The 26354-nt window shown below is 39.1% G+C and overlaps 1 protein-coding gene across 1 annotated transcript in view; it reads left to right on the top strand.

The window, feature by feature from the left end:
- LOC140486285 (lymphocyte function-associated antigen 3-like) overlaps positions 1-24272 on the top strand; it is a 44942-nt gene extending 20670 nt beyond the window's left edge. Inside the window, exons 3-8 of the mRNA XM_072585212.1 lie at positions 3958-4236; positions 9219-9302; positions 14270-14326; positions 14413-14454; positions 19178-19240; positions 21650-24272. Of these exons, the coding sequence (XP_072441313.1) occupies positions 3958-4236; positions 9219-9302; positions 14270-14326; positions 14413-14454; positions 19178-19240; positions 21650-21699 (575 nt within the window). The 3' untranslated portion in view covers positions 21700-24272. The remainder of the gene's footprint in view (positions 1-3957; positions 4237-9218; positions 9303-14269; positions 14327-14412; positions 14455-19177; positions 19241-21649) is intronic.
- Positions 24273-26354: the final 2082 nt, after the last annotated feature.

The raw sequence follows: 26354 nt of genomic DNA, 5'->3' as shown, positions 1-26354 counted from the left end.
ACCTAGGTCTTAACTTGAGATATGATTTAGACATGACAGTGTTGGAGTGGGGTGGACAAAATCAAAGTCACACACCAGCAGGTTAACCTCCCAACAGGTTTATTTGAAATCACCAAACTTTCGGAGTGCTGTTCCTTCATCAGGTGAAAAATGATAAAGGAGCATCGCTCTGAAAGCTTGTGGTTTCAAATAGACCTCTTGGACTACAGAGATGAGATAACAAGAAACCAGAGAAAATATATTCCTGTTTAGGGTGAAAGGGTAGGCTGGTAGCTATAGGGAATGCTGGATGACTAAAGAAATTGGGAGTTTGGTTAAAGAAAAAGAAGGAAGCATATGTAAGGTATAGACAGGATAGATTGAGTGAATCCTTAGAGTATAAGTGCAGTAGGAGTATACTTAAGAGGGAAATCAAGAGGGCAAAAAGGGGACATGAGAATCCAAAGGGTTTTTACAAATACATTAAGAACAAAAGGGTAACTCGGGAGGGAATAGGGCCCCTCAAAGATCAGCAAGGCAGCCTTTGTATGGAGCCGCAGAAAATGGGGGAGATACTAAAAGAGCATTTTGCATCCGTATTTACTGTGGAGAAGGACAAGGAAGATATAGAATGTAGGGAAATAGATGGTGGCACTTTGCAAAATGTCCATACCACAGGAGGAAGTGCTGGATGTCTTGAAACGGGTAAAGGTGAATAAATCCCCAGGACCTGATCGGGTGTACCCGAGAACTCCTGTGGGAAGCTAGGGAAGTGATTGCTGGGCCTCTTGATGAGATATTTGCATCATCGATAGTCACAGAGGAGGTGCCAGAACACTGTAGGTTGGTTAATGTGGTGCCACTGTTTAAGAAGGGTGGTAGGGACAAGCCAGGGAACTATGGGCCAGTGAGCCTGACATTGTTGGTGGGCAAGTTGTTGGAGGGAATCCTGATGTACATGCCTTTGGAAAGGCAAGGACTGATCAGGGATAGTCAACATGGCTTTGTGCATGGGAAATCATGTTTCATAACCTTGATTGAGTTTTTTGAGGAAGTAACAAAGTGGATTGATGAGGGCAGAGCAATAGATGCGATCTATATGGACTTCAGTAAGGCGTTCGACAAGGTTCCCCACGGGAAACTGATTAGCAAGGTTAAATCTCATGGAATACAGAGAGAACTAGCCATTTTGGATACAGAACTGGCTCAAAGTGGTGGTGGAGGGTTGTTTTTCAGACTGGAGGCCTATGATCAGTGGTGTACTGGGTCCACTACTTTTTGTCATTTATATAAATGATTTGGATGTGAGCATAAGAGTTAAAGTTAGTAAGTTTGCAGATGACACCAACATTGGAGGTGTAGTGGACAGCGAAGAAAGTTGTCTCAGATCATAACGTGTTCTTGATCAGATGGGCCAATGGGCTGAGAAGTTTAATTCAGATAAATGCGAGGTGCTGCATTTTGGGAAAGCAAATCTTAGCAAGACTTCTACACTTAATGGTAAGGTCCTAGGAAGTGTTGCTCAACAAAGAGACCTTGGACTGCAGGTTCATATCTCCTTGAAAGTGGAGTTGCAGGTCAATAGGATAGTGAAGAAGGCGTTTGGTATGCTTTCCTTTATTGGTCAGAATATTGAGTACAGGAGTTGGGAGGTCATGTTGCGGCTGTACAGGACATTGGTTAGGCCACTGTTGGAATATTGCATGCAATTCTAGTCTCTTTCCTATTGGAAAGATGTTGTGAAACTTGAAAGGGTTCAGAACAGATTTACAAGGATTTTGCCAGGGTTGGAGGATTTGAGTGATAGGGAGAGGCTAACCGGCTGGGGCAGTTTTCCCTGGAGCATCGAAGGCTGAGGAGTGACCTTGTAGAGGTTTGCAAAATTATGAGGGGCATGGATAGGATAAATAGACAAAGTCTTTTCCCTGGCATGGGGGGAATCCAGAACTAGAGGGCATAGGTTTAGGATGAGAGGGGAAAGATATAAAAGACGGAGCAACATTTTCACGCAGAGAGGGGTGCATGTATGGAATGAGCTGCCAGAGGATGAGGTGGAGGCTGGTACAATTGCAACATTTAAGAGGCATTTGGATGGGTATATGAATAGGAAGGGTTTGGAGGGATATGGGCCGGGTGCTGGCAGGTGGGACTAGATTTGGGTTGGGATATCTGTTCGGCATGGATGGGTTGGACTGAAGGGTCTGTTTTCGTGCTGTGCATCTCTATGACTTTATAACCTGGTGTCGTGTGACTTCTGACTTTGCCTTTAGATAGTTTTCTTCCTTTTGAAGAGTTTTTGCGAGAGGAAAAGAATACTACTCAGAATAAAATGGGAGCAAGAACACCCTTCCCCTCTCTCTCAGTTCTGTGATTAACTGATAATTAAAATTAATTCAAAAGTTGTTGCTGTGATTTCTTTTTATAGCCAAAAGGTACTTGATGCCATCTTGTCTCTCAAAAGTGTTAATTCCAGCTACTTAAGAAAATTGCTCTTCTATACCAGTAGTGACCTCATAGATCTGGTATTTTCCTTCAAGGTGCCATAAAAAAGTAGTTAATTCACTACAGTAAAGCTAATCGAGTATCAATTTTCCAGTTAACACTTCAAAATAAAAATATATGTCGTCCTTGCAGCAGGAATTTAGTTCAGCACAGTAGCAAATACAACCGTTGTAAACAAACTCCTAAAAGACCTTTTAATGGGCTGTTAATTGACAGTCACTGTGTTTCTCTTTCCCAGAGGTGTCAGGATTCTGAGGCAACCTCTAGGAACACAGTATCCAAATTAACAGTCCCAATGCATCTCAGTCCCATGTCCCTGTGAAAATGCAGCATCTAGTATATCAAACCTGTCTTGGTGATATTCACTGTCTTCAGCATCTTTTTGGAATCTACTTCCATTCATTGTCTCTCCCTTCCAAAATAGTTTGCCTCATAATCCATGTCTTGTCATCTTGTTGTCTTCTATTTTTCTCTAATCTTTAGTCACTTTGATTGTTTAAAAAATCTCCTACTAATGTTGTCTTCAGCTATCAATATTCTGCTCACTGAGTTCAGCTCATCCAGCTGAAGAAATGGAACTTCTGGAAAGTGAATTGGTAGAATCTCATCCCTTAATCCTTTTCTGTAGGTTAGGAAATCAAGGTAGACCATCTCAGCCTCCTCAGCAGGTCTGAAGCCTCACTGATGCCATTTTTCTGCTACTTCATTTCACTCTAAGTCATATCAGGAAATAGTTAAAGATACTAGATACTACAAAGGCCATAGACTCTGAAAGCATTCTGGCATTAAATACTGAAGCAGTCCATGTCCAGCATGACCTGGATAATATCCAGGCTTTGGCTGATAAGTGGCAAGTAAAACTTGTGCCAAGTAAATGCCAGCCATGATTTATCTCCAATAAGAGAATCTAATCGCCTGTTGCCATTCAATGGCATTACCATCACTGAATCCCCCACTATCAAAATCCTGGGGACTATCAATGACCAAACACTGAAGTGGATTATCCATATAAATACATGAGAAGGTTAGATATTAAGAATTCCACAATGACTAACTCCCCTTCTGATTCCTCAAAGCCTATTGTCTACACAGCACAAGTCTGAATACTCCCCATTTACCTGGTTGAGTGTAGCTCCAATAACACCCAAGAGGCTTGACACCAGCCAGAATTAAGCAGCTTGCTTGTTTGGCACCGCAATGGAAACAGTCACTCCATCCACCACTATTTTCAGAAAGGCAGATCACCACCACCAGCTTGAGCAGCTCTGGTTGTCACTCAGCCAGCAAGAACCACATCACAAATCAATGAAAAAACAATTATTATTGTGAGGAGAGTACTTTTTGAAAGTTGTCATGACAATGTGTGGTTATTGGAGTGTAAATATTATTTGAAAGTTTACCAATTATTTTGCAGTAAGTTCTTTTTCTCTACGAAGTATGAATATTTAATTGTTTTTCATTTCTTTTAAATTGTAGAACCGCTTGCAATTCCAGAAGCTAGCTGCATTAGAAATGATTCTGTTGTCACACTCATGTGTGGTCTAAATAATGAAGGTGCTGATATTACCGTTGAATGGAAGTATCATGATAATCCTGTGACCCCCAGTGATGACTTTGTATTTACTAATGAAAACAAGTCTCTAACGATAAGCAGCCCTCATTCTTTTTCTGGAGAGTATACCTGTATTGCAAAACAACCAAAAGACAGCAGCCAGAGTGCTCCTTTGCTTTTGTCAAAATGCCTTGAAACAGAAGGTAAGATTTTACTAATATCACATTATATAATGATAGAATTCCAAAATCTGATTGGAGATTTCTTTTTGCAACAATTCATAAATGGTTTCCTTTTAATCTGGTGGCATCCACAGAAATGTTTTATGACTTTACTAACAAGTTATGTTTATATCCATCACCAGGAGAAGTCTTGATTTTGTTCCCTTGGACTGTGTTGAAATTAATTAACTCAATTCAATTTCCTGTTCTTTTGTATGGTGGAATTTCATGTCATCGATATGTTGTCGCAACTTTAATTGTACCTACCCTATCTTCCATCTAAGAACATAGGAGCAGAAATTAACCATTCAACTTAGAGCATTCAATACAATCATGACTCTTCTTTGTTTCCAATTCCACATTCCCATCCACCACTGTTAATCGTCGATTTCCTTGCCTAACAAGAATCTTGTGTACCTCTATCTTAAAACGGTTTAATGACCCCGACTCCACTGCCTCTGAGCAGATTCCAAAGTCTCAAGAGAAAAAAAACCTCTTCATCCTACTCCCAAAAGGGCTACCCCTTGTTTGAAACTGTGATCCCTGGTTCTGGACGTACCCACAAGAGTAACCATCCTTTCGTTATCCACTTTGTCCAGATCATTTAGGATCTTGTACACTTCAATCAAGCCACCCCTTTTTTTTTCCTGCAGTCTAGTTAGACCAACTTGTTTTTATCTAGTCTTTCCTCCTAAGACAATCCGTTTATTTTTGTTGCTGTCAACTTACTGAACTTTGTTAAAAGAATGCTATGTTTGAGATTTGCCTTTTCCTTGTAGAGCTCATTACTGATTGTGTAATTTGGAAGGAGATATTTTAGATATCTTCAGTAAAAAATTGTGAAAAAGTGTATCTGTTCAGGAGAAGCTCTTTGCCGGGGAGTGGTTAAAATGTGAAACTGTTAGTACGTACATCTGAAGATCTCTTGTGGTCTTAGGAGAAAAAGCAGATTAGACAGCTGTGTTGAGTGTGCACCATCATTCACAGAGGTCATGGGCTAATCTGATAACGCTAGATTCCCCTTTTTGAGGCCTTTGCCTCATTTACCTTTTATTCCCTTTCCATGTGGAGTAATTGGGGTAAAGTGATGAATTTAAGAAGAAACTAGATTAATACTAGTGGTCAAAAGGAATAGCTGTGATTGAAAGATATGAGGAAAGTTGTGTGGTCAGTTTAAAGTGGTATAGTTCCAGTTAGTTAGATATATTTCTTTGCTGTTAATCCTAAGTAATAGCTGCTAGGACAAAATGAAGTAATGATTAGCCAGGATATCACGTGTAATGGCTTCTCTTCCCCATTTTATATAATTAGCTCTATTTCTTTTTAAATTCATACTTGGCATTTGGGACTCATTGGAATTAATTGCCCATCCCTCATTGTCTCTTGATCCGAGTGGCTTGATAGGGACATTTCAAAGTGCAGTTAACAGTCAGCCATACTGCCATCAGGAGTCACATGTAAGCCAGACCAATAAGGACAACAGTTTTCCCTAAAGAACATTAATTAAACTAGATGGGTTTTCACAACAATGTCAACAATGATTGCATGGATCATTGTCAGCTTTCTTTAATTCTACATTTTCATTGAGTTCAAATTTCACTTTCTGCCATGGTGAGATTCGACTCATTTCCCCGAAGCAATAGGAGTTCTAGACTACAAGCCCAGTGATGTTACCACAATGTTGCCTGTTGGAATTATCAACAGCCCCTCCTAATTCTTATTACCTGAGCAACACTCTGTTTGCACACTATTAGATTGCACATTAATGTTAATGACTTTGCTTTGCTTTACCTCTTTCAAAATCTTCTCAATTGCTAATTTATCAGGTTGTTTGTCTGGCTTCTAATACTGAACAAGCGGAAGCTTCCTCTAATGAAATATTATGAAGGCTGAAACAACTGTTACCAGTCATTATTCTAAATTTCATTCCCTCGCTCCATCTTCATCCATCTTCTTAGCAATTGTCTGAGGTTAAACTAATCACTTTGCAACTTGACTATCACATTTGATGCGACATGAGCTCTTGACCTTTTTTAGCTCTCCAGAGCAAAGGCTGCAGAAGTCCATCTCTATGTCATAGAGCTGTACAGCACGGAAACAGACCCGTTGGACCAACTCGTTCATGCTCACCAGATATCCTAAATTAATCGAGTTCCATTTGCCAACATTATCCCTCCAAACCCTTCCTATTCATATACCCATCCAAATGTCTTTTAAATGCTGTAATTGTACCAGCCTTCTCCACTTCCTCTGGCAGCTCATTCCATACACATACCACCCTCTGGTTTTGGACTTCCCCATCGCAAGGAAAAGATTTGTCTATTTACCCTATCCACTCCCCTCATGATTTTATAAACCTCTGTAAGGTCACCCCTCTAATGCTCGAGGGAAAATAGTCCCAACCTCTTCAGCCTCTCCCTTTGGCTCAAAACTTCCAACCTTGGCAACATCCTTGTACATCTCTACTGAACCCTTTCAAGTTTCACAACATCCTTCCTCTAGCAGGGAGTCCAGAATAGCACACAATATTCCAAAAGTGGCCTAACCAATGTCCTGTACAGCCGCATTATGAAGTCCCAACTCCTATACTCAATGCAGTGACCAATAAAGGCCAGCATACCAAACGTCATTTTCAGTATCCTGTCCACCTGTGACTCCATTTTCAAGGAACTATGAACCTGCACTCAAAGGTCTCTCTTTGTTCAGCAACACTCCCCATTGCTTAACTTTTGCCTGTGTCTAGGTTTAATTTCTGAAATCCTTTTTCTTGCCTTACACTATTCCAGTGTACTCCTGAGAGGTTTTTCACATTCTACCATCAGTAAACTTGTTAGTCAGAATAAATCTGTAATGTTCAAAACATTGCTGCCTTGTCTTAGTTTACGTCAGGTCACATTCATCATTCATTTCTGTGAGGAGACATGGGCTCCTGGTCAAGCAATGGGTTGATTTTGAAATTCTCATCTTTGTTTTGCCCCCGAATGACTTCACCTAACCCTGTCGTGGCCCCCAACCCTGCAGCCCTCCAAGATATCTGTGCTTCCTCACTGCTGGCCTCTTGAGTATTACTGATTTAAATCGCTCAACCATTGTACTGTCAAGTAAATGAAATAGAACTGTAATTTCTGACACATGGTACCTATTTTTCTATCCTCATGATAAAGGAATATAATTTGAATGGTCCCATTTTGCAAAGGGACTGAGGAAATGAATAATCTAAAGATAATGCAAGTGTACATAGGGTTTTACTCAGCCATCACTGAAGATGTGACACAATTTAAACCTGCTGAGGACTGTCTTACTTCACATTAATCACAAATAAAACAACCAAAATTAATTTTAAATTTTGATCTAATTAGAACATGTATTCTTTACCATTGTGGAATAGATCTCTGGAAGAAGAAGGTTCCCCAAACCTGACACACTTGATTTACAGCCAGACGATGGAGTACAGTGTTCACAATGCTAATTCAAAAGGAATATTAGTGGAAGTCAGTTTTACACTATATAGCAGTGCAGATCAGAATGTGTCTTCAGCAAAAAGATGTTAATATAACTATAGCATAAAGCTTCAGTGCATCAAGTCTGCCATAGTATACAAATTAGGCAGTATATACCTGTTTAAATTCATTGATTTCAAAATTCCTTCCTGATAAAAGAGGCTTCAATTGACGAGAACACAATAGCAAGACAAAACGCCTACCACCTGTGAAAGGTTTGTGTTTGTAAAAATGGGGACTCTCGCTCAGTTTCATATCTCAATCTTAATAAAAACAGGAGACTACTCTATAAATGTTTAATTGGTTTCCAGTTGCAGAAATCAAATCTCATGCATTAGTGCCTATCATCTTTACATTACTTCAATGTGATGAGGGAATGGCAGCATGAAATTTGAACAGCTAGGGCTAACCTTTTTAAACCTGTAGCCAATGCCAAACATCAGGCATATATGATGAAATTCCAGGAAATCAATAATCAATAGGATGAAAGTAAAAAAAAACAACCTGAGGAGCATTATGAAGCAAAATTGGATCGTGAACCACATAATGAGATTTCAGGATATGTGGTGTAAAACTTAGTCATAAAGGTAGACTTTAAGAAGTGTTGAAAGAGGAAAGTGTTAGAAAGTTGAATATTTTAAGAAAGGAATTTCAGAGTTAGGAGCCTAAGTAACTCAAGATACCAGCACTACTACTGGAGTGATCATTGGAGATGATCAAAGAAGCTAAATTTCAAGTGGCGAGCTTAGCAATGAGAGACGGGGAAAGTCTGTGGGGATGTGAGACCCATGGAGGAACTTGAAAGTGAGGATAATTTCAAAATTAAGCAATGAGGGCATTTATCATGCAACAGGACGAGGATTTGTCCTCCAGTACAATGGTTGAAGATGCTGGGAGGGGCTGCCCTGGCAAAAGTATGTATTGTAGATGGTCCAGGACTGTAATGAACACTAACAGCTGGGGGAGTTTTGGGCCTTCCCAGTACAGATAGAATTCAGTGGCAGCAATCGATCCTTGTCCAGCTGTGTTTTATATGGCGATCACATTTGATCCTGGGTCTATAGGTCAGTGACATGGGGTGTGAATCCTCTATGGACGTGTCAGTGCACTGGTCACTAAGACAGAGCAGGAAATGAATTCAAAGGAATGGCATTTAGAGAATGGGTGTGCAGTTGTCCTTTGCCCAAGGTAATTATTTTTTAAACAGGAGTAAAAATCAGTCTCAGTATGATGCCCAAATCTCTGATACTAAAGTCAATGACAAAGAGCTTTTCAGAGTGGCCTGGGAATCATATTTGTATCCATTGGGCATCACATGGATTAGGACTTTCTTCAGTGTATAATGCCATGAGGTCCAAATGTCCACTGTTAATGCCATCAGAAGGTACAGACCAATCATGCTGCAGAATTTGTTCATCTTACCCTGAAAAACTGGTCTTTAATTGTGTTTCTCCTTTTTTTTAGGAAATGGTCGTAATCATTATAACCTGATATTGTCCGTATTGAGTTTGGTCGTTATCATCGTGTTCTTGTTGACCGTACAGAAATGTAGGTATCCAGCTCTCACTGCCATAACAAAAGGCAATTACTGACGAAACTAATCGTCTTAAATGTTTTGCCTTTGACTCAGCTTCATATCTATTTACATATTAAGAGTTTTGTATCTGGACACACTCTTGTAGGAAACTCTGTTCTATAATCATGTGTTACTTTGTGAAAACCACCCATTTAACCTCATCACCTTGTAATTGTACCTTCCACCAGTGGTGATAGGTAGGTTTAACTCCTAGTTCCAGAGGCAATGCTGCAGAAAAAATATGCTTCTGCTGATAAAATTAACTACTAACCTACATTTCTTGTTTTATGGTTATTACATGAAGGTATGCACATTGTTATGCAGAATTTAAAATGGGAATCTTGAGTTGGATCTTTTTGTTCTTGTTCAGCTTCAGCTTCTGGCTACGCTTTGTCTTGGATGTTCCAGTATAGTGGCATGGGGTATCAGTAACCCATGGAAATGCCATGAGCATATTGACAATTGAGACTAAGTGGATACTTCAAGTGAAGAGGGGTGAAACTATGCTGGGACTTGGATATCACTCCATGCCCATCTTGGAGTCATGCATTGTGGGTTTTTTTTTGCATTTCCAGTGTTAGGCACCAGGCCAGACTCCCTCAAAACATTCAAGGAAGTAGCCCAGGCCCTAACTTTGTGAGTTGTTTTAAGCAGGTGTAACATGGATGTTCCAGGAGAGATGCAGCTGTCAAACCACTTAGTTTTAAACAAAACAGAATTTATTTATAAGATTATGGAATGAAACACAAACAAGAACAAAGTACCGAATAACTTAACCTATCCAAAAACCCAACAGCTTATTTCAACTTTCATGATGCTGTTCCAAAAATTTGCAACAATTCCCATAAACGCCCCCTTGACCCAAAAGGTAAAATCAAACACAAGGTCTTATAGGAGAGAGAGTAGCATGGAATACACTCTTCCATTATGCTGCTACTTGGATCAGCAGCCTCAAACTGAACTGACTGCTTTCAGCAAACAGCCAGACTGCTTAAAAAAAACATACCAAACCAGAGAAAAGCTGAGTTGGGAGAACTGGCCACTCCCCTTTCATTGCTTTCAAGTTTTTAAAAAAAAGCATATACATTCTCAAGATCAACACCAGACATTTGAGTCTGTCTTTACGATCTCCTTTTTAAAAAAAATCCCAAGGACAACCTAACCTTGTTAATGGAGCAGCTTCACCACTCCAATATAAACTGAATTACAGAATTTATAATGGAAACTGTTTTGTTGAACTGTGTAAAAAATCTGCACCTCTAGTGGAAGTACTGATGTATCACATGACAAACTTGGGCAGTTTTCATTATAAAAGAGGTGCACTGGGAATTTAAAGTGGAGAAAGTTGACGGGAAATACCTGAACAGTATTAATAGTTATACGAAATACAATAAACATTCCCCAGTGACTCTTTTTTTTTGTTTAGACTGAGAAGCAGTCAATGTGAAGTATGTGGAATTTTCAGAAAGCCCATGCTGCTCATCAGTTGGTACCACATTTCATCCTTTCTTCTCTCTCTTTCTAACTACCTCCACAATACACACGCACAACGGAAGGGGAATATTTTGGGGGGAAAATATCTGAAAAAGGGACCATTGTTTAGCCATGTAAAGAAATATTGCTGTAGAAAACTGATAGCTTCACACCACCCGTCAGCCTGTACTTCCAATTATCCCAGGTTTCTTGTGGTTCTTCAGATATGCCAATTTTGTAACAAATCTGATTTCTGTCTTGGATAGCATAAAGAATTAAGGCACACAAAAACTTCTAAAACACTAATGCATCATAACCCTTTCAATTGTTAACAGTAATTATAAATATTCTCCCTGTTCCCTCCATCAGGTTTAATTTAATAGCTGTTTTTTAAAAATAAATTGCATACCAAAACAGTCCAGAATGGATTATTGCTTCCTCTCGGTAATTGCTATCACCTTTCTTTTGAGATTATCTTATGGAAAAGCCTGAATCAGATACTCTGAAGTGTGGAATTAGAATTTAAATATAAAGTTCTTATGAAAGAATTGTGGGGCTTTTCAATTATGTGTTGTGGAATCAACTGAAACCTTGTATTCCTCACAATCATCTGTTGCAGTATAGTTATTGTTGTAATATTAGGGAAACATGGCATCAATTTGCATACAGCAAGTCCCACATTTAGCAGCCAAATACCACATATTGCAAAATGCTGATTGAGGAATAAATGATGGCTAGGGTACCAGACAAGTTCCCCTGCCTATAATTTGTATAATATATGAAATCTACTAAGTAGGTTCTTTCTTAAGACAACACAGAGAAGCTCAATTCCTGTTTTGTGAATAAAACAGGAATTGAGCTTCTCAATGTCCAGGCAGAGATGTTGCTCACTCCTTTTTAACCAAAGTAAATAAACCAACTTGCGTCTGTTCAAGTCTCCTCTGCAATATTAGTTTTCCTCAAGACAGTCAGCCTCTCCTTTGTTCAGGAGAAATAGGTCTATATGCAGCTTAAAATAAAATCTTCAGAAATGAAAATTTCCTAAAGATACTTACTGAATGTGGAATCATGGAACAGGAAGGTTCCTCCTAAAATAAAATTGAAGGTACTTCTAAGTACTCTTCGCCCATTCCTCCTCACTGCTCTCACACACAGCCTAAACGCTGAGTAATACCAATACCCCACTCCATCCAGACAATGTCCGATTATTGCTTTTCTTGCCCATTTCTAGTTAGGCTTGATGAGGTGGAAGTGAGCAACAACTGAATGCCTTTCATGGCCATTTGGAAGATAGTTGAGAATGAACCAGAGTAGCATGTTGTTGTTCAGATTAAATTAAGGCAACAAGTTCCTTCTCTAATGTATGCACTTTTTTCAGGACCATTTGGTTGTGTTTTTGTTTTTAATCGCTATTCATGTTACAGATTTATTTATTTAATTAAATTTAAACTGTCCCAACTGGCATGGTAGGACTTAAACCTATGTCTCTGATTCCCTAGTTCAGGTTTCTAGATTGTTCGTCCAATAATAATCACTAAACTGTTGTTGAGAATAGAAATGCACCGGAAAAACATTTACTGTTAAATGATTTGACTTAAGCATGGCATAAATATTTAAAGAGAGATCCTTTGGACATAAGTGTTTATATCGGTCTTGACTATCAATGATTCTCGTTTACAAATTGCTAAAGAATGTTTATTTGAATCATCTAATCATAAAGGTGCTTTGTAAGAGAATCCAATAACTCCAGAATTTAGCTGAACCCACTGGTTTTTAGAATTACTCTCTCAAGCTAGCTGCACAGTTTTGTCCAGCTGCTGTTGGAACTTCCTCCTTAACAAGTACGCTGAACTAATGGCCTTTTTAGTAGCACTGCTTAACGTGGATCCTGACTCTACCTCTCCATCTGTCGCACTTTCTGACAGCCTGACGTTTTGAGTAAATGATTGAAAACCTTGCAACAAAGCCCATCCTTGTTTCTAGGCAATATTGGAGGTGACTGATACTTTCTTTGGAACAGTCAAATGCACAAAAAAATGGTTTTCATCACCGGTTATTATGATAAAGACCCTGAAAACCTATATATTGTTACAAACATTCATAGAATTATAATTATCAACCCATTGTTTCAAGATGAATGAACAAACTGTAATAACTCAGGAAGCCTGACTGGAAAGGAACACCATTTATTGGTGAACACCAAAATTGATTCAACACTCATGGCATACAAAGGCTAGTCCCAGCCCAGGGCTGACCGTTCTGTAGACTCCTCCCTCGATCTGCTTTATCTCTTGTTTATCCAAAAGTGTTATTGTACATAACTGAATTATTTTTCCTCCTCACTAAATCACATTGGTATATTTCCCTCACTATTAACCACCAGCTGTAAATCATCCATGTTTTCAATCAAATAATTTATGTGTAAAGCCTGTTAAGGGCAATGCAAACCATCAAAGGTGAGGGAGAGATGGTGAGTCTGCTTTTTTTTTCACTGTTTAATCAATCTGTCCAGAGATGTTATCACACACCTCTGGAGCAAGTAGGACGTAAATCCAGACTTTCTGGTTCAGAGGTAGGGATACTATCATTTTGCAACAAGGGCCCTTTGAGTGTGTTTTTTTTCCCCCTATTTTTGAAGGAAAAGTTTTATTTATTTAACCTATTTTTCCAATCAACCTGTCAGAGATATTGTTAACCCCTCTGGAGCAGGTAGGTAGTTCCAGCTAGGCAGTTACCAAGGGAACTCATATACCCTATGAGCTCCACAGGGAGAATAGTTATTGATAGCCCCTAAATGACCCATGGGAAATCACATGCATCTTTTAGCAAACAGGCAGTGATCTGACATGCTGGAGTTGAACAGTACAGTCAAGTAAATGTGATGCATCATCACAGAAATGGACAGCTAAATCATTCCATTATTTCTCAGTGCAAATCATATCCATAAATCCAAAATTATAACTGAAGGAAAAATGTAAACCTATGAAATTATATTTATGTTCCGGACATTGGATAAGACTCCTGTCAAATGTGAAATTATACATTATTCTACAATCTATTTAGCAACTTCATAAAAACTGAAACATTGGGGGAAAAAAATCCTGTGGAAGAGAACTGTTTTTTTCCCCTCCCCTAAAGGCTCAGTCTGTCCTCTTATATTCCTAAATTCCATGGCTGCCAGCAATGATTTTAATGATTAGCTGACATAAGATTGCCTGTTAAACTGAGGAGGGATGGATTCTGTGTCAGGTTTTCTCCATTTCAGAAGTGAAATGTTTCACTGTCATCAGTCATATATATTATCACACACTATGACCAAAATTACCTGATGATGGAAAACATTGGGATTTTATATTGAAGTTTTCAGAGTTCACATAAGTTTAGCTTTCGAATTCTTCCAAGTTTCTACTATTTCTTTGTAATGGACAGGAAACGGTTTTGATCCAAATCTGATTTTTGTTCTTAGGCAAGAGTAAGACAGAAAACCAAGCACTACATCAGGAGTATAACAAAGTGCTGCAAGGTAACAACCTACAGCTATCCTCAGTAATATTAAATAATCTTCCTGTCTTCAGTTTATGACATATATTTTTGGTTCTGTGTGCTTAGAAAATCGAGGAGAGTCGTCAGCTGTAACTGCACCCTCAAAAAGTGAGTATATTACAGACCTTATGAAGTAATTGTTGAAGGTTACTTTCTCAATTATCTTCTCAAATACTGGACTACGCCGAGCTATCTCTGTAAGGATCGGTAAGGTAAGACTCCAGGCACTTCTGAAAGAATTCCTGTACTTCTTCTCAAAGATGTGTTTGGATGGAGTGTAGCACAGTGGCTCAGTGGTTAGCACTGCCGCCTCACTGCACCAGAGACCTGGGTTCGATTCCCACCTCTGGCGACTGTGTCTGTGTGTAGTTTGCACATTCTCCCTGTGTCTGCATGGGTTTCCTCCGGGTGCTCAGGTTTCCTCCCACAATCCAAAGATGTGCAGGCTAGGTGAATTGGCCATGCTAAATTGCCCATAGTGTTGGGGGTTAATGTTGGGTAGGGGAATGGGTCTGGGTGGGTTACTCTTCAGAGGGTCAGTATGGACTTGTTGGGCCAAAGGGCCTATTTCAATACTGTAAGTAATCTAAAATCTATCTAGTACAGGGAAAGTTACAGGACAGAAGCCATTTGGCCCATTCAACCTGTGCTGGCTCCTTGAAAGAGCTGTCAAATTTAGATACAAACCACAGCTCTTTTCCCACTGAAAATGAGTTCCCTTGAAATATATATTCAGCTGCCTTTAGAAAGATCCCACAAGATCTGGTACCATCACCTCTTCTTGTAGTACATTCCAGCAACATAACTCTCATTGTGAGAGGAAATTCTCTCATTTCCTCCATCATTCTTTTCAAAAAATGGAAAGTTTCTCCGTACTCACTGTATGGAGATCTTTTAATGCTTCTATTAGGTCTCTCTTCCCTCAATCTTATCTGTTTTTGTCACGAGTAGCATCAGCTCATTCAGTCTTGTTCAATAGGAATCTGATAAGATATCCAAAGTCTGTAACATAAATATAGTTTCATAAGGTAAGATTTTTGGTTTCAGTTATAATTTAGACTTATGGATAAGTATTGTAGTCAGAAAAATGAAATAATTTAGCTATTTGTTTCTAGGATTCATCAGGGTTTGATGCACGCATATGCATCATTTACTTTAAGTGGGAAAAAATTTGGAAGGTGCTGTTGAGGAGCTTTTGCAGGTTCCTGCAGTACATCGTGTTCATGGTACAAATTGCCGCCATAGTACACCTGCTAACTAATTACTATGTCGTCATATTTTATACCATTCTTGACTTTGAAATTATGTTCCTTACATTTTTTTAATTTGTACATCGCAAAGTCCCACAAAGAGCAACAAAATAATTTTTTGTTTGTTAGATTGTCTGGTTTAGGAAAAAGGTTGGTCAGGATTTCAAAAACAGCTCCAGGCTCTTGAAACAGTGCCATACAATCCTTTGAATCATGTAGTCTCACAGTGAAAAGACGTCAGTCTAACAGAGTAGGGCTTGCCCTTCAGTGCAATACTGTACCTGAATAGTTTGCATGTGTTTCAGGATGGAGCTTGAACATGCAATTTTCCACCAAAGCAAATGATTGCTGCCACTGAGTCAAAAACAAATTGTACTACTTGTTTTGGCACCTTGGAACTTTGAGGGTGCCAGCTTGAGCCAGAACACAGTTCTCCAACATCTGTCTGAATAGGGATTCTTAGCCTTTATTTTTCTCTGGCTTTATTAAGACCATAAGATGTAGGAGCAAAAGTTTGGCATTTAGCAAATTGAGTCTGCTCTGCCATTCAGTTAAATTGTGACTGATCTAATAAACCTAAACTCCACTTTCCTGCCTTTTTCCCATAACGCTTGATTCCCTTCCTGATTAAAAATCTATCTTCGCCTTGAATCCATTTGAAGGCCCAGCCAAAAATATGCAACCTCTTATTCTGAGATTATAACCTTTTGTTCTAGACTCTCCTAAAATTGGAAACAATCTTTACACGTCTACCCTGTCAAGTCCCCAAAAGGTCTTGTATGTTTCAGTAAGGTTATCTCTCATTCTTCTACATTTCAACAAGTACAGGCATAATCTACTCAACCTGTCCTCATTAGGGTGTCCTTCGATACTTGATATTCATGTGGTGAACCCTTTGGACTGCCTCCAATGCAGATATATATTTCCTTAGATAAGGGACCCAACCTGTTCACAGTATTCCAGCTGCAGTCTAACTAGTCTTATATAGTTTAGCAAAACCTCCCTACTCTCTACTCCATTCCCTTTGAAATAAAGGCCAATATTCCATTTGGTTTCCCTATTACCCACTGATCTTGATTGCTAGCTTTTTATGATTCATGGACAAAAACGTGCAAATCCCTCATTTCTCTAGAGTTCTGCAGTCTTTCTCTATTTAAGTAGCGCTTATTAGCCCGAGGTTGCCAAGGCCAGATAGAGGTGTAATAAAGTTTTCCTATAGTTACGTTCCTTGTCTTGTGTTTGCGTTCCATTTTCTTATCTACATTCTGGTCCTTAGCTGTGTTATCTGAAAACATAGCGTCAGTTTCACAAGTATGCTGATGACACTGTTTGATGTCACCAACATCTGTCCGTCCCTATGTTGTTGCTATACTGTCAAACTACTTGTTTGACATCTAGTCCCGTAAGATTAGAAATTTCCTCCATGTAAATACTCAGAAAACTGAAGTCATCAGTCCAGCCCCTGCAATTGTCATCATTCCCTGGCCACCAACTCCATCCTTCTGTCTGGTAACTGTCTGGAGCTGACAGTTTGTAACCTTGGTGTCATGTTGATTCTGAGTTGAGCTTCTCACCACATCTGTGTCATCTCCAACAGTACTTGTATCTGTCTCTGTAACACTGTGCAACTCTGCTTTTACTGCAACCCTTATCTATCCCTTCATTATTTCCAGATGTGACTATTCAAGTGTTTCTAACCAGAATTCCAGATTCTAGCTTCTGCAAAGGTGAGGCTGCCCAAAGGTTTGCTGCCTAATTTACAGCAAGTCCCAGTCACCCATCTCTTTGCTGTTAATTAATCTGTCAATTTTAAATTCTGATTCTTGTTTTCACCTTTGTCACCCCTTGGCTTCATCCATCCCTATCTCTAGTAATCTCTACCTCTGCAGGTAGTCTCTAGTAATCTCTCTAGAGATTACTCTCTAGTAATCTCTACCTGAGATTCCTGTTTCCTTTGAGGTCTGTGCTCGGGAATATCTCTTATTTTTTGTTCTATTTATTGTCATGCTTTTAGCAGTCAAAAACTATACCTTCCTAAACCCTTTCCTCTAATAGCTGCTATATTCCTTTTCTAATTGTCTATGTCTCCCTATCCTGCTTTAAACTCATTTTAAAAACTAGCATTATGACGAAGCTTTTAGTATCCAATCAACCTGTTCAGAGGTAGTGTTACTACCGTTGTACCACAAGGGCCCTTTGGGTTTGTTGTTTAATCCATAATTTGTAAAGACTTCTTTTTTATCTTAACTTACTTATTTTTCTCATCAACCTGTTTCAGAGACTTTATTACACACCTCTAGAACAGGTAGGACTTGAACGTGGCCTTCCCAGTCTGGGGTCGGGAACCCCAGCTGGTCAGACGATTGCCTATTACCTGGAGAACTCCTATTCGATGAACTCCACAGGGAGATTAATTAGTGATTTCCCCATTGGCCTTGTAGGGGTTCTCTCACATATCCTTTAGCAAACAGGCGTGCTGGAGTTGAACAGTACAGTTAAGTACAGAGGAACCTTGATATTCCAACATTTGATCAACCAAATTTCGGATGATCTGAGCAAGGTCACAAGGTCCCAATGCATGGCTAATTATGTTATCTGGCATTTGATTAACTGAAGAAAATACTCCCCTCCTGTGTCCTTTGGATAATCAAAGTTTCTCTGTAATGATGCACATGGATGCATCAAGCACTGATGAATCCTAGAAGTAAACAGCTAAATCATTTCATTTTTCTGACTACAATACATCATATTCATAAGTCCAAATTATAACAAAGCAAAAACCTTACCATATTAAACTATATTGATGTAATAAACATTGAATATCTTGTGAAAGATCTCCTATTAAATATGAAATTCTATTTTATTCCATGATCTATTTAGCAGCCTTCTAAGAGCTGGAAGAACTGTTGAAGAGGGCTGTTTTTTTTTTCTCCCCTGGAGCATCAGTCTGTCATAGGGATGTACAGCATGGAAACAGACCCTTTGATCCAACCCTTCCATGCCAACCAGATATCCCAACCCAATCTAGTCTCACCTGCCAGAACCCGGCCCATAACCCTCCAAACCCTTCCTATTCATATACCTAGCCAAATGCCTCTTAAATGTTGCAATTGTACTAGCCTCCACCACCACATCCTCTGGCAGCTCATTCCATACATGTACCACCCTCTGTGTGAAAAAGTTGCCCCTTAGGTCTCTTTTATGTCTTTCCCCTCTCCCCCTAAACCGATGCCCTCTAGTTCTGGACTTAAAATCCATGACTACCAGCAATGGTATTTGGTGATTAACCGAATAAGATTGAATGTTATAGGGAGAAGGGGTTGATTCTGTATCAACATTTCTCCACTTCAGATGTTAAGTGTTTCACTGTCATCAGTCATTCATGATAAATTATCACACTACATGACCAAGATTACCTGATGATGGGAAACCCAAGATTACTTGTATATGCACAATTTTGGGATTTTATAATGACATTTTCGGATTACATGCAAGTTTAGCTTTCTGATTGTTTCAACTTTCTAGTATTTATTTGTAATTGACATGACACAGTTTTGATGCAAATCTTTTTTTTTCCTTAGGTAACAATGAGTCAGAAGAGAGAGCATCAGGTCTGCAAAATAATTGTGAAGAGTCCTCGCAAGGTAACAACCTACAGCTATCCTCAGTAATGTTAAATCATCTTCCTATCTTCTGTTTGTGGCATGTGTTTGATTCTATTTGCTTAGAAAATCGAGAAGCACCGACAGTTGAAAGTCCCTCCACACAAAGTGAATATATTACAGAAGTTACTGAGTAATTGTTTGTTGTTGGTGTCTTTCTCAATTATCTTCTGAAAATACTGGACTATGCCCAGCTGTATCTGTAAGTAAGGGTAGGGTAAGTCTTCAAGCATTTCTGAAAGAGCTTCTGTATTTCTTTTCAAAGATGTGTTTGTGTGATGTCCACTGAGAATACATTTCTGAAATGGAGAAAAGCTGATACAAAATCAACCACTCCTCCCGATAAAATTCAATGTTATGCTGGTTAATCACCGAATACCATTGCTGGTAGACATGGAAATTAGGAAAATGCAAGGACAGACTGAGGTTCTGGGAGGAAAAAGAAAGCCAAGACACAAGCCATTTGGCCCATTCAACCTGTGCTGGCTCTTTGAAAGAGCTGTCAAATTTAGATACAAACCACAGCTCTTTTCCCACTGAAAATTAGATCCCTTGAAATATATGTTCAGCTGCCTTTAGAAAGCGCCCACAAGATCTGATTCCATCACCTCTTCTTGTAGTACATTCCAGCAACATAACTCTCATTGTGAAAGGAAATTCTCCTCATTTCCCCTCTCTTCAAAAAAATGATAACTTCCTCCATACCCACTGTATGGAGACCTTTTAATGCCTCTTTTCGGTCTGTTTTTGTCGGGAATGACATCAGCTCATTCAATCTTGACCGCATCATTGGTGTCTTGGCAAATTCTCTCTGATGAAGGGTCCTTCCTGAAATGTCAACTCTCATGCTGCTCTGATGCTGCTTGACCTACTGTTCCTTTTCCAGCTCCACATTTTACCAATTCTGACTTCCCAGCACCTACAGTCCTCCCTATCTCCAAATCTTCTCTGTCCCCTTTCTCACTCCTGGCCAACCTTCTAGAATTGTGGTTCTCTGAATTCTACCCAGCACTTCACCTGAAACCAAACCAGTTTTGAAGATTTAGCACAAGTTTCTTGTTTTGGTATTCAATGCCCTTATTTACCCTGTTATCAATTGCCCTGTATCTTAAAGTTTTGTGACTATTTCCGCCTTCCCTAACCCTACTCAAAGCAGTCTACCTTTGAACTCCTTAAAACTAGTACCATTTAGATGTTAATACCTCTCCATTGTTCTCCATCATATCACACTTGATTGTATTCAGTCACATCCCCATTCATCCATCCTTCTGATCTATCTGTTGTCCCGAATTCTGCTTCTATCCTAACTTTAATCTGTTCATGAAATACAGATGTCTGTGCCAAGGCTAATCCCTAATTTTCCTTAAATAGATGACTGTGTTCTGCCTCGTGAACCTCTGCAATCTGTTTGATATAGCTGTATTCACATTACCCTGTAATTTGCTGACAAATAGTAAGGCCTAGCGACCTTGAAGGATTAGATTAGATTCCCTACAGTGTGGAGACAGGCCCTTCAGCCCAACCAGTCCACACTGACCCTCCAAAGACTAACTCACCCAGACCCAATTCCCTCTGACTAATGCACCTAACACTATGGGCAATTTAGTATGGCCAATTCACCTAACCTGCACATCTTTGGACTGTGGGAGGAAACTGGAGCACATGGAGAAAACCCACGCAGACACTGGGAGAATGTGCAAACTCCACACAAATAGTCGTCTGAGGCTGGAATCGAACCTGGGACCCTGGTGCTGTGAGGCAGTAGCGCTAACCACTGAGCCACTGTGCCACCCCTATAACATTCGAATCTTATGCCGGTTAATCGCCGAATACCATTACTGGTGGTCACGGATTTTAGGAAAATACAAGGGCAGACTGACGCTCTAGGAGGCAAAAAGTCCAGCCCTCTTCCACAGTTCTTCCAGCTCTTCGAAGGCTGCTAAGTAGATCATGAAATAAAATACAATTTCATATTCGATAGGAGATGTTTCATAGGCTATCCAATACAGTTGAGTATGGTAAGGTTTCTGCTTTGTTATAATTTGGACTTATGGATATTATGTATTGTAGTCAGAGAAATGAAATGATTTTAGATATTCATTTCTAGGATTCATCAGTGTTTGATGCATCCATGTGCATCATTTACTTAACTATACTGTTCAACTCCAGCATGTTGGATCTCTGCCTATTTGCTAAAAGACGTGTGTGATAACCCTTACGTGGCCCATAGGGAATCACTAATTAATCTTCCTGTGAAGTTTGTGCTCCATTGCATTTGTGGTCCTCAAACAGTCTATTGGTTGTGGTCACCATTTTGAGAAAAGTTAAATCTACAAAATCTTCGAGAGTTGCTGCATTTTGTGTAGAATACTGTCCTTTATTTGTTTACAGGTGAACCTAAGAATATTGATGAATGCGCTGAGAAAGCTGTTGGATCCTAATGGTACAATGTATGTAACCGCTTCAGCCGATACTGAATAAGATGGAGAATGAAAGACTACCTCCACAGAAGAACTGTAACTGTTAGTGATGCTGGAATACTTTATTACCAAATGCTGGTATAAGCCACAATGATGAGATTAACAACTAATTTGCATCTACCATCCTTACCTGGTGAAAAAGAAATGAGCTAACTGTGTTGCTTTTGCCAAGTTGATGGTCCAGCCGTTTTATGGCATTTACTATTTGTGGACTTTTATTAGACCAAAAGAACTGGAACACTTTCCTTTTTCGGATGTGTCTCTGGCAAGGTTGGCATTTTATTTGGTTAACTCTAATTGCCATTGAGCTTGCTTGGTTATTGGAGAAGGCAGCAAGGAGTCAACTATGTTGCTGTGGACCGGAAGTTAAGTTGGCCAGATTGAATAAGTTTGGCAGATAGGTGAACTAAATGGGTTTTTTGTAATAATCAATTATAGTTTTGTGACCTCCATTACTGAGATTAGTTTTCAATTCTAGATTTATTAAGTATAGAATTTGAACCCATCTCCTGAGCATGAACCTGGGTCTCTAGGTTACTATTCCATGTCATTTGCCACCACGCCATCATCTTCCCTCATTTAAAAAAAAATGAACTAGAATTGCATCAAACAAATGAACTCCCCAAAATGCCACCTATGTCATACATATCTGAAAGTCTCAACTTCTTTGGTTTCTGGTTTATAGTGAATTAATTTGTTGCAGCAGTGATCATGCTAAAGTTATTTTAACCGGTCTGAGAAAGGAACAAAAGATTAGATCTGTGGATCAGAAGACACGACAGAGAGATTTTGACACTCAAAGCCAACACTAACACAAGGTAGCACTTTCAGGTGGTGATGGAAGAGAATTCACGAGCTGAGAGTCAAACGTGGACATTGAGGTCATCTTCAGTTTGACATTTGTGAAGACAAACCTCAACAGTGTTTATTCCCTTTATCATTTTACAGAAGAAGAAAATTATTTTGAATTTTTTAGAGCAATCAGTGTCATGCTTATGTATTATAACCATGAATTACAACAGATATATTTAACATTTAAGAAGAAAAAATGTTTTTATGAAAGTAAGACATACGAGCCACAAGATGGAAGGCTATACAACATCAGTGGCAGGCTGGAATCTTGTGGCTATGGAATGTTGCATCTGAAGAGTGTCAAGAGAACTTCAAACAGCAACACTTAAAAGGGAGGTGCATTCAAAAAATGTGATCTGTCGGTTATGATCCAGAGTGCAAACATTCTCATATACAGCACAGAAACAGACTTTTCAGTCCAACTAGTCCATTTCAACCAGGTTTCCCAAACTAAAATAGTCCCATTTACTGGCATTTAGTCCATATCATATGAGGTGAAGAAAGGCAGTTCTGGTTGAAAGACACCATTGCAATTTATTCTTCCATGAATACAAAAGAAAGGATGTTCTAAAGATGTTGTCAGCAAAACTAGTCTTGAAGGAAAGTGGACAAAATATTTCAACTAACTTCAGAACCAAGTATCTCCAATCAACTGTTCTACTGCTAAAGTCAGCACCATTGGAATCATCTACCTTTAATTGTTGCAGCATTTCACAATCTATATGTATGGACAGGCAAAGACTGATAATCTCTTTGACTCGTGGACTCACCTCTAATTTCTAACCTGTGTATGTATCATATTTCAATATCCTTTCCTGTATCTTATTAGTTAATCGACTAATTCTTTAACTCAAGAACACACTAATTTAGCTTCTTTGAAAACATAGATATGTTTGGGAAAAGATGTGCACTAAAGGAGGGATCCTTTCTAAATTTAACCTCATTCATAGAGATGTACAGCACAGAAACAGACCATTTGGTCCAACTCATCCATGCCGACCAGATACCCGAACCTAATCTAGTCCCATTTGCCAGCACTCTGCCCATATCCCTCTAAACCCTTCCTATTCATATACCCATCCAGATGCCTTTTAAATGTTGTCATTGTACGAGCCTCTACCACTTCCTCTGGCAGCTCATTCCATACACGCACCATCCTCTGTATGAAACGTGTCTCCCCCCCGCCAACAGCATCAAGGGCCGAAGGGCCTGGACTGTTCTTTTTTTTAAGGCAAGTGATTTGATACAGTAGGCAATTTTATTTTTAAATTTTTGGAATTGAATTTTAAACTACAAAATATTCCATGATGGAAAGAATTGGAGAGTGTAATTTTACATCTACATATTTTTACTTTCTGACTTGGAAATATATTACTGTTCCTTCATTGTTGCTTGGTCAAAATGAGGGCATTGTGGGTCCACAATGAAGGCAGCTCACTACCACCTTCTCAAGCGCAACTAGGGATGGCCAATACAAACTAGCTTGCCAACAATGCCCATGTCCAGTGACCAAATTTTAAAAATGTTAAGATGTTTATTCAACCTAGCCAAAATTGCATTTTTTAAAATTGACATATAAGTTATGTTGTGAACGGGTTTTTAAATATTGCCCCAGTACTTGTCATTGTTTAGTGTTACAACTTGCAGATAACATGAGAATAAAGTGACTTTTGCTGAAATTATGCACAGAGGACCATTGCAGAATTACTTTTTGAAATATAGTATTAACTTGCAGGTTTTTTAAAATCCTATTATACTGCCTTCAGTTGAAGCAAGTTTAATTAATTCATGGAAATATTGGTGTCACTGGCTAGGTCTGCATTTATTGTGCATCCCTAACTGCCGAGACAGCAATTAAGAGTCAACCATATTACTGTAGACCTGGAGTTGCATGTAGGACAGACCAGGTAGTGATGGTAGATTCCCTTCCCTGAAATAAGCCAAATGAGTTTTTAACAACTATCAACAGTGGTTACACAGATGACATCGGGCTGGCTTTTTATTCTCAACTTCTGTTGAATTCAAATTATACCATCTGCCATGGTAGGATTTGAACTCGTGACTCCAGGTCATGAACCCAGGGTTCTGGATTTTTAGTTCAGTGACATTGCTACAACACCCACTTCCTATCTAACCTTGGGTTTTCGACTTTGCTGTGATGACAAACTCTAAACCAGTGGCACAATACACAGACAGGTTTGTAGCAGTTTTCTAGTTTGCAGATGAGTTTTGAATCCTTTCCGATGCTGGTTGCTGGCCTCTTCTATTGAGAAAAAGCCAAAGGGCAGTGTGGAAACAAAGGGAGAATACTTCATGTGCCACTCATAAGTAACTGAGTTTTTAGTCAATCAAAAACTATGTTAAAAACAGAACACAAAAGTACTTTTTTTAAGAAAACCTAGTTTCATAAGACTGAAACTGCATAAGTACAGTACTGACCATTTTGTAGCCAAAAATGACTGCATTGAAGTAGTTGAAACCTATATTTGCCAAGCACCACTACTGATATTTTCTATTTTATTTAATTTTATTTTAATTGCATGCTTGCTTTCTGGAAAAAATGTGAATATATCTTTTTATTTTATTGGTTAAGAATAAATAAAGCAATACGAAAGATGGTAGTTTCAGTTGTGTTGTAGCGAATTTGGTACATCTAGTTTGCTTGTGTTCATAATGTTTTCTGCGTATTTTGCATGACATAGATCAGTTAACTACAGCTATATGCTTCAGAGTTATGGGACAAAAAAATCACACTGGCATCGAGTGGGCTAGTATTACAGTACAATTTATTTCACAGACTTATAGTTGTTTCACCCAGTTGTAGGGAGGAAACAATAGAAAACTATTTGGCATTAGCAATACGTACATACTGCAGGAACCAGCACTTCCTTATGATAACAGGCCCAAACACTGCTACTGACAATAGTGCTAAAATAGCAGGACGAAAGATAATAAAGCTCCATTGTAATGATACAGGAAGAACTCCCTGCATTAATTGGTTAAAAAATGGATTCCAACCCATCCAGCAAGAATATTTACATCAGTTAAGTATGTACTTCCAGATTTCACAAGTATACCCTTCAAGTGTCCTGTAGGCTTCAAATTCTACCTGCTCCAGAGGTGTGTCATAACCTCTGAAGAGGTTAATTAAGAGGTAACCTTTTTGAGGTTTATAAAATCATGAGGTGCTTGGATTGGGTATATAGTGAAGGTCCTTTCCCTGGTTGTGAGTGTCCAGAACTAGAGGGCATGAGCCTAAGGGGAAGATTTAAAAGGGACCCAAGAGGCAACATTTTCATGCAGAGAGTGGTGAGTGTACGGAATGAGCTGCCAAAGGAAGTAGTGGAGGCTGGTACAATTTCAACATTTAAAAGGCACCTGGATGGATACGTGATTAGGACGGGTTTGAAGGGATATGGGCCAAGTGCTGGCAAATGGGACTAGATTAATTTACGATATTTGGTTGGCATGAACAAGTTGGACTGGAGGGTCTGATTTTCTGTTGTATATATCTATGACTCTAATATCTACCCTTGAAATGCAAATTATGCTTAATTTTTAAAAATTGAATTAACTCTAGTTGTGTTAAGGTAAAAACTGAGCTGCTGGAAACCAGATTTTGGATTAGTGGTGCTGGAAGAGCACAGCAGTTCAGGCAGCATGCTGCTCCTCAGATGCTACCTGAACTGCTGTGCTCTTCCAGCACCACTATCCAAAATCTAGTTGTGTTAAACTGAGAGTTGGGATTCTAGATGTAGGTTTGC

This window comes from Chiloscyllium punctatum, chromosome 15, assembly GCF_047496795.1.
Source record: "Chiloscyllium punctatum isolate Juve2018m chromosome 15, sChiPun1.3, whole genome shotgun sequence".
NCBI classification, from domain to species: Eukaryota; Metazoa; Chordata; class Chondrichthyes; order Orectolobiformes; family Hemiscylliidae; genus Chiloscyllium; species Chiloscyllium punctatum.
The sequence above is the reverse complement of the archived record's forward strand: the minus strand, read 5'-3'. Positions and strand labels throughout refer to the sequence as shown.